The sequence below is a fragment of the Gossypium arboreum genome, chromosome 8 (assembly GCF_025698485.1).
Source record: "Gossypium arboreum isolate Shixiya-1 chromosome 8, ASM2569848v2, whole genome shotgun sequence".
Taxonomy (NCBI): domain Eukaryota; kingdom Viridiplantae; phylum Streptophyta; class Magnoliopsida; order Malvales; family Malvaceae; genus Gossypium; species Gossypium arboreum.
In genome coordinates, this window is record NC_069077.1 from 14,074,691 (window position 1) to 14,084,912 (window position 10,222).

Sequence of the window (10,222 nt, forward strand, 5' to 3'; positions counted from 1 at the left end):
TTACATTATAGACAATTATTTATCACGTGTATGAAATGAAGTTTCAAGGAAGTTCGTCCCTTAAAGGTATCAATCAACAATTTTGAAAATAACAAATAAAACCCGCTATTATCAAATGAAGGAAATAAAACCCCATTATTATTGTAATAAAATAAAAATTAATAATAACAAAAAGGAAAAAGGAAAAATCCGCCAACCCAAATTCATGCATCTGATTTCCCTATATAAACCCACTTCCCCTTTGCCGTACGAAGATTCAAACTCCTCATTTCTCACATTTCCTCTTTTTTTTTTCTTTCTTTCATTTAATCTTTTACCTAAAACAAAACAAAACGAACTCCAAATCCCACGATCACAAACTTACTCAAGATTTAACAGGTTACGTTATGGAGATGTATCCGAGTAGCAATGATTCCGACTTAGCAATGTTGGACTCAATTCGGCGACACTTACTCGGCGAGCCATCAGACTTCCGACTCGATGCATCCACTGATTGTACCACTACTACCACAACCACGGCTCCCCCCATGGTTTGTAGGAGCTCAAGCTTCAACCGCTTGTACCCTTGTTTGACTGAAACCTGGGGTGACCTCCCTCTTAAAGAAAACGATTCTGAAGACATGCTCGTTTTCGGGTTCCTCCGAGATGCTTTAACCGTGGGATGGGCACCCTCCGATAACTCTTCCATGAATTTCCTGCCTATAAAACCAGAGCCGCAAGAGATTTCATTTGAGGCACCGGTAAGGAAAGTAGATAGGGCTGTGAACAAAGCGAGGCATTACAGAGGAGTTAGGCAAAGGCCATGGGGGAAGTTCGCAGCTGAGATAAGGGACCCGGCTAAAAATGGGGCTCGTGTTTGGTTAGGTACATTTGAAACAGCTGAGGATGCGGCTTTGGCTTATGATAAAGCAGCTTATAGGATGCGCGGCTCCAAGGCTTTGTTGAATTTTCCATTGAGGGTCAATTCCGGAGAGCCTGATCCAGTGAGGGTAACATCAAAGAGGACATCACCTGAGCCGTCTAATTCTTCATCCTCCGGCTCAGAGAACGGATCGCCGAAAAGGAGGAGAAAAGTGGCTCCCTCGGCTTCAGTTGTGGCCCAAGCCGGGTTAGATATGGGATCAGGAGTAGAAATGAAGTATGAAATTGGATCGTGTACACATGACAATCAAGTGTTATTCAGTTAATGCTGACGTGATAGTTGATTAATGAAAACACGTGTAAGTTACATACACTCCCCAATTTAGGAAAGAGAAAAAGGGAGGTTTCAAATCATGATGAGCATTGAGAGTTGTTGGCCTTAGTGTATACAAAGAAATTGTCATTATTTCATGGATGTTTTGTTAAATGGAAATTTTTGTTTGTTTTTGGTTGGAGTAAGCACATTTTAATGGAAAATGTGACCTCTTTTTTTTTTTTTTTTTTAAATACCAATATTTCTCTCCATTTCTTAAATTAGAAAAATAAGCATATTTGGAAAATTGAGCTAATTTTTTTTTAAAGATTTAAGAATGTGTACAACTTCATGATTAAATACAAAGTTGGATATTCAAACTTGAGAGCCGAAATATATATATATATATATATATATATATATTAATTTTAGGGAGATTTTAACCATTAGGTGGGACAAAACCTACAATAGGTTAAGCTCCTACCTACCCATTACCTATGTTCTCGTCTTAAAAGGCATCAGAATCATGTGCAGATTAATATTTGATATACCCACCAATATACAATTTTTTATTTTTTAAGCTGTCTTAAAAGTTAAAATCTCTATGTTTTAATATTTTATTATATTTTTATAGGCTATTTCTTGATATTACTTATGAAATTTATGGTTAAATTAGTCATATATGTCAAAAAAAAAAAAAGCTTATTGGTCGAATAGGCTTTTTTTTTTAAATTAGAAAAATATGTCGTCTTTGAAAGAGAGTGAAAGCGCTTGTCTAGCTAGATACACTTTTCCTTTAAGTTACATTTTCTAATTTATTTTAATATAATTAGTTTATTTAGTCGATGGTTAAATATTAGTGATTTTGCCATTAAGTCTCAAGTTTAATTCTTCTCACACTTACATTTATATATTTTTATTTAATTTTGTTTTAAGTGTTTTATATTTTTAATTAATGTTTTTAATATATTAGTTCGTTTGGTTAAGTGGTTAAATAATAATGATTTCATCCTTAAGACTGATTCAATTATCCTCTTTTAAACACATTTTTAATTTTTATTTCACGGTGTTTTAAGTTTTTTAATTAATAAATATATATTTTTTCAATTTTTATTTTCAATTCAACTTTTAATTAGTAATTCTTTTATTCATAAAATCAAATAATAAATATGTAATTATATAATAAATATATATTTTACATATATCATTATATTAAAAAATTTGAAATTAATAACTCCTTTATATATAATATAAACATCAACTAATTTTTTGATATATTTTTCTTTATATATAATATTTTTAAATGTCAAATATATATTTTCTCCACATATATTGTGGGTATAGTGATTTCTAATAATATAAATTGATATAATTATTTCAAATATAATTATTTTAAATACACATACAAAAATATATAATACTAAAATTTATTATAGTCATGATATGGATTGAAAAATAAATATTACACATATAAAAATATATTTACTAAAAATAATCATATTTTTAATAATTATTTGATTTTATGAATAAAATATGAATTAATTAAAAATATGAATTAAAAATAAAAACTGAAAACTATATATTTATTAATTAATTAAAAATAAAAAAGTTTGAAACAACATGAAATAAAAATTACAAATGTGTTTAGATTAGGGAATTGAACCTAGGTCTTAAAGATTAAATCATTATTATTTAACCATTTAACCGAAAAAACTAATATATTAAAACATTAATTAAAAATATAAATAGCTTAAAACAAAATGAAATAAAAAATATAAATATGAGTGAGAGAGGAATCAAACTTGTGACTCAATGACAAAACTACTAATATTTAACCATTTAACTAAAAACAAATTATATTAAAAAATTCAGAAAATGCAATTTAAAAGAAAAACGTGTCCTGAGTGCGCTTTACCACACTTTCTCCAAAAATGACATATTTTTCTAAATTTTCAAAAAAATCAACCTATTTGACGAATACATTTTTTTGACATAAATAACTAATTTAGCTTAAATCTAAAAACTCTATTAATAATATACCAAATATTTTTATTATGAGAATAAAAATTTAATATTTTTAAATACTTAGTAACTAATTTATACCGTTGAATAAATTAATGGGTTGAATTAAAAATGTTTTAGGCTTGCACCTCCATTTGCTTGTCATCTTTTGGGTTATTGACAAATTGAAACTTCCTAACTGATGATTTTCGCTACTAGATTTGCTGGTTTTGTCGAACTATTCATCTCTCATTCGTGCAACTTTTTCACATTTTTTGTGATTGTTTTGTTAAAATTAATAATTTTTTTAATCGAGCTATGAGCTCGGGCTTGATGCACAAACGAGTTTAAGCTTAAATATATTGACTTTATTTTGAGTTTGAGTATAAATATAAATAAAAAAATTTAATTAAACTCGAATTTAATTATAAATGTTTGATCAAGCTCGAGTCGAATATCAAGTGTTGAATTTCGAGTTGAACTTAAATTTTTGTAGTATTCGAGTTTAACTCCACTCGGCTCAATTACATCCCTTACTACAAATATGACTAATGAATTTGAAACTTGGAATGAAGATGAGCGTGAGAATGTAGATACTAATTTTGAGAATATTGGTACTATACACGTTGAGCATAATAATATTGGTTTGGACAAACTAATAGACGAAATTACTAGTGGTTTGTTTTTTAATCTTTTTGCTTGAGAAGTAAGAAATCTTTCTTCTCCAACTTTTCTTAATTAAAATATATAGGTTGAGTAAAGTGAAAAGAAAATAATTTGCTAAGGTACCACCAGTTGGATTTGGTGTCTTAAGTATAGTATATTCGTTTGTAAATTTATAAATTTTCAAATAGTTTGATTTAATAAAATTATTCATGAATTACATTAATAGCCTTTGTATATTGTCCTCGATAATTTTTGCATGCAAAGCAAAATAGAGGTAAATATTAACTCACCAGTTATCTAATGTTTAGCTAATACTAAGCAGTATTACATAGTCAAATCGTAATACGGAAAGACAATTTATATTAGTAGATGAACCTAAACATATCCTTACACAAATCGAAAATGAGCAAATCGATTGAAAGACTAATATGCCGTCTATCAAGTCTAATTGGGGAAATGTTTTGTCTTAAACATCAGAGCGGATGACTCCAAGAAGATAGAGACATAGATGTGATTGACTGTACTGACAATACATCGGACAGGACCCAAGTAGAATAGATCCTGAATCTGTTTATGGATTTATTCACTTGCGACGTTTATAGTGCAGCATACCTTAATCCTCAGTGGATGATAGACTATGTATGCATGACTAATATACTTTAGTGTAAATAAAAGTCTAAATTCAAATAGATAAGGAACCAAAAGATGGTGCGTTGAGTTTAAGACTTTTGCAATATGTAGCATCATTCATAATAGTAGAATACATAGCCCAAGATATGGATAAATGATATCTTCTCATTGGCATTACATGATAAATGAAAACTAAACATGGCTACGGGTCCTTTGTCTTTGTGATGAATGACTTAATTACTATTTGATAGTATTTGACTTTTCAGGAAGAAAGATGTAATGGTTACCATGAGATAAAATATGATCATATTGGGAGAATAGATTTATCCAAAAAATATTAAATATATCCTATAAGAGTAATACACTTATGACAAGGTCATTGGACGAGCACTAATCGAGTAACTTTCGTAATGGTATGTAATTGGAGAAAGCTCAGTCGCGATACTATAGTGGAATGACTTCATGATTAAATGAGTTTCTAATTAATAGGCGAAAATTTGGAACTTAATTATAATTCATTTGAAACTTAATTACATATGTTCAATCAATCCCTCTGCTAGCTTGTTGAAACCAGAAATCAATTGCATGTTGAATTAAATGAACAGAAAGGATAGAAATGCTAAAATTTCTAAGAATTAATTTAATTTTTTCAATTATTATTTAATTAACTGAAGTTCGAAATGAAATTAAATTAATTGATCATTGTGAATCCGTTGAATGTAGAAATTAAATATGTTTTCTTATAGATTATATTACAAGAAAGTTGTCATAATGTTAGCGGAATTAGAATTGAGTTGAGAAAATTATTTAATTAAAAATTAATTTAATAAATAATATTTATTTTTGGAAATAGAAAAACATGTATTGAGTTTGATTGAAGTATAAAATGTTGAGTTAGAAGTCCAGGAAGCAAAAATAATTGGAGACAATATAGGAGAGACACAAATCCCCTTATGATGTATATAGGGGATGACAAATTTAATATTTTTTGCTAGGGTTTGTCGCCCCTTTGTCTTAGTAGTAGTAGGACATTTGTTTTTCTATTAAATAAATATTATTTGTATTCTACTAGCTAAACTAGGATTATTCCATCTATCCCTATAAATAGATGGCACTAAAAGGGCTTTAAGGACACAACAAGAAAAAACACAAGTTTCACATAAGTTTTCAATATTGTTGATAAGTGCTAAAAGTAACATGTTTTAACCTCATTTTTAATGCGTTTTTGGGTAATTATTTGATGTTAGTTGTGAATTTTATAGCCTAATATTTTAAATTCATGTTTTAATGCTTGATAGAGTACTTGAGAGCAAAAGGAGTGAAAAATGAGTGAAAATCGAAGTGTCAGAGCAAGCTATAGAAGCTACATAGGCTGAACCATTCTATAAGACCGGATCTCATGATCGCGTCGATTTTACGGAATTACATGCCAAATTGCAAAAAATCACGATTTTTAAGTTTTTCGGGCATTCTAAAACATATATATGATAATAATAAGAAGATAGAAGTGAGCCGTCATAGAATATTCAAAAAAACAACTTGAAAAACACTATTGAAGCTAACTTGGAAGCACATTTTCGTCAAGATTGAAGATTACCAGTTGACTTCTTAGGAAGTTATCATTAGTTTCTGTATTTCTTTTGGTTATACTATATTTTGGATGTTTTTATTTTCAAACATGAACTAATTTTCTAATTACCTAAAATGATAAACCCTATGATAGATTTTGTCGTTTGATTTTTATTTTATGCAATAAATACTTAATTTCTTGTTATCAATTATGTGTGCTTAATTATTGGTTTGATATTTCTAGATTATTAATCCATATTTGATATACTTAAATCAGACCCCGTTTAAGAGTAGATCTTGCTTAATTAAGTGGAGTTTCATGCAATCCTAGAAATAAGACAACATAAATCTATCAGATTAGAGTCAAATCTAATAGGGGAATCCATAACACGAGTTAATGGGATAATATGAGTTTTAATCAGAAAGAAATTTCAATTAATCCATATAGAGTCAATTGCTCTTATGCTTGAAAGACTCTTATGCTCGAAAGAGATATTAGTATAATTTAAAGATTTCTATGGATCAATGTGCTAAGTAAAGAAACTGCGTAATTTAGATTGACAGTGACAGATGAAATCTAGGTGGATTGTTTCCTGGGTATTGATTCACTTCTTAGTTGTTAGTCGATTATTTTTGTGATTTTTTCTTTTTTTCGAGCTCTTTAGTTTATTAATTTAGTTAATTTTAGTTTTAATCAATCACTCGAATTATTCAGTTAAATAATAGAAAAACGATAATTACTAGTATTTTTAGTCTTCATAGGAATGATATATTTGCTCACCATAACTATACTATTATTTGATAGGTGCACTTGTCTTAGTCAAATTTTTAGTTAGTTCCGTGGACATTTTTGCCAGAAAGTAGTGGAAATTTATTTCCTAAGAATAAATTCTATTTTCTAATAATAATAATTCTAACGACTTCTATTGAGAGAGATTTACATTCCTACTGAAAGTAAAGAAAATTATTTCTGGTTTTGTGTTTGATTCAAAACTATTTGAGCTTACACTCGAAGCAGTTCATTATATGAGAATAGGGGAGAAGGTCATTGGTTGAAAGTTGAGAACATCCAAAATCCTTCTCGCTCAAAGCACAGGTATTATTTCAGGAAAATCGATTTTGAACTGGATTTTTTCCAACACCACCAGTTGTGACTACAAAGCCAAACACAAAGAAAAAAGCATACCACTAGCCTTCCCATTCAGAGTTGAAGATGATCTTGGAGACATTATGCCATTTTCTAATCTTATGGAAAAGACTACTACTACAACGAATAAGGGCAAAAGGCATGCCAAGTCACCACACCACCTGCAAAAGTTATGAAAAAAAAGATGATTTTTGAAAAAAAAAGTACTAATGTTCCTTAATAAAACTTGTAGAAACAAATTGTGCTATAACAATCACATCTTATTTAAGAGAAGAATATTAATGATAGCATTGTTCAAGCCTTGTAGAAGATAAAACTCCTCAAGACTACCAAATTTGGGGAATTATATCTTAAAGTTGTTATGATAGGTTTTATACCTTTTTAAGGGGGGACATTGTTGAGCTAAGATCTAAGCACTACATGAAGGTTTAATCCATCCATCCTCAATGAGTTTTTTTAAGGTTTCTAGTTGGAAAAATGGATTTATTCTCGAATGGAATAAAACTGCAATAGTGCTTACAAGTGAAGTAAGAAAGACTTGGAACAAGAGGACTAATACTTCAAGCTCACATATCAACATGTTTTATGTAACATTACAGAAACTTGCCATATCCAGTTGGATGCCCACATTTCATGATGCTTTAGTTGGAAAATGATTAGGCATATTATTGTAGAAAAAATGCATTAAAACCAATGTTGTAAAAATCAGACTAGTGGTTAAACTAATTAGACCACCGATTATTGGTTGAATTAGTTGAATGCTAGTTCAACTATTATAATATTTAAAATAAAAAATAAAAAACTAGTAAAAATTATAAAAAATTAAATACAAATAAATAATAATAGAAACATAAGCATTCATGTTATAAATTATAAAAAAATTAAATTAAATATTTAAACTAACTTAAATCTTGTTCGAATGGTTTCTTTTAAATGGTTTTTACCTAGTTCAATTGATTTTGTCACACCCGATTTTATTTAAGTCCGGAAATTAGGAATAAGTGGGGGTTAATTTGAAAGAAGCCGTAAGTTGGCAATCTTTACTGAAAAATTAGAAAAATCTAGTGACTGAATTTGACATGGTTGAGATCCAATTCTGGTTCGGTTGGATTAAAACCAGCTAGTTCCTTAATGGCGGACAAAATGATTACCAACGGATGGTTTCTATGGGTTGATAACCGAGTGTGAAGGGCTATAAATAACCAGGAAATGACTTCCCATGGAGAATTCTTCTTAAATTTGTTTCACTTTCTCTTCTTCTTTATCTTTTTTCCTTGGTTACTCTGAAAAAGAGATAGTTGTGGGAAGCTGATGTGTGTGATAAGTTTTATAGTTATGATTGATCGTACTTGAATACTAACTATTATCACGATAAAGGCAAGCGCACCTATCGAACAGTAGTATAGCTTATAGCAAGATAAGAATGTCGAACCTACAGGAACTAAAAGTACTAGTATTAACCTTCTTTTTATTATCTAGCCTAAAAATAAGGGGATTTGCTTTATCTAAACTAATTAACTAAACTAAGAATGCAAAGGAAGTAAATTGGGGAAATACTTTTTGGAAAACTGATTAATTTAGACAATACCCAAGAAAGAATCCACCTAGACTTCACTTGTTATTTGACTCTGAATTAGACGATTTATTCACTTGACTCGATCCGTAAAAATCCCTAATTTTTATTATTATCTCTCTCGAGACTAACAACGTCTAACCCTAGGTTGATTAATTGAAATCTCTTTCTAATTAAAACCCCTAGTGTTGCATTAACTCGATCTATAGATTCCCTTATTAGGTTTGACCTTAATCCGGCAGATTTATGTCGCCCTATGTCTAGGGGTGCAATTAACTCTGCTTAATTATGCTAGATCTACTCTTAGACAGGGACTTTTGCTGCTCTAAATAAGCACATCAACACTTGAATCAATATCCTGGAATATTAAAGCAAGAATTAAGAACACATAATTAAGAACAAATCAAGTATTTATCATATAATTCAGAAAATAGTAACAAGATCCGTCTTAGGTTTCATCCCCCTTAGGTATTTAGGGGATTTAGTTCATATGTGTAAAAGATAACATCTCAGAAGAATAATAATAACAAAACATAAAGAAACCCAAAAACCCTTGAAGGAAATTGAAGGGAGATCTTCAGTCTTGAAGGAGAATCTGACTTTTGAGATGGAATAATCGGCTTTCTTCGAGTAATTCCTTGCCTCCCACTCCGTGTCCTCTTTAATCCTTATCTAGGGTGTTTATATAGGCTTTAGAATGCCTCAAAACCTTTAGAAGTGGCCTTCTCCGAATGGAACTAGACTTGGGCTCGACTGAGACACGGCCGTGTGCCAGTGCTTCAGATCGTGTTAAAGTCTGTTAAATAGGCACGGGCGTGTGGTATACCCGTGTGAGGAAGTCCAGGCCGTGTTGATTTCCCATGTTGGCCCATTTTCTCCGTTTTTGGCCCGTTTTTCACTCTTTTTACTCTCCTATGCTCACCTAAGTATAAAACATGAAATTAAAGGATTAAGAGCATCAAATTCCATAAATCTAATGATAATTCATCCAAAAATGTGCTAAGCATGGAATAAAAATATGTATAAATTATTACTTATCAAATACACCACACTTAAACGTTTGCTTGTCCTCAAGCAAAATCCTCAATTCACAGTTAAGAATTCATTTTTCTCAACTTATAATTCCTATCAATAATATCTCAAAATAATTCATAAGTAATCATACATTAAGAATTCAACTAGAAGAACATCAAAGTTTCAAACATTCCAAGTTGAGCATTTTATCACGAAAACATAGGTGTCTCCCCTCAACTAAGTAATCACCTTTGATCCAAAATATCACAGAGTTTAACATCCTCACTAAAGACTCACTCAAATCACTTGAGGTGTTTAAGGACAACAAATTTAGCACTCAGCAGTAACTATGAAAAGTTATTACCATAGGCTTACGTGAAAATCAAATCTCCACCACTATATATTGAGATGATACATCAATCAAAAGGTATTTAGAGGGTTGTAATGT

General features: G+C 30.1%; 1 protein-coding gene across 1 annotated transcript; it reads left to right on the forward strand.

Annotated features, from left to right (window-relative positions):
• The first annotated feature begins 231 nt into the window (after positions 1–231).
• LOC108470034 (ethylene-responsive transcription factor 2-like) lies at positions 232–1,380 on the forward strand. Its single transcript, XM_017771213.2, has one exon. The coding sequence runs from the start codon at positions 387–389 to the stop codon at positions 1,185–1,187; it is 801 nt and encodes a 266-aa protein (XP_017626702.1). The 5' UTR covers positions 232–386; the 3' UTR covers positions 1,188–1,380.
• The last annotated feature ends 8,842 nt before the right edge of the window (positions 1,381–10,222 follow it).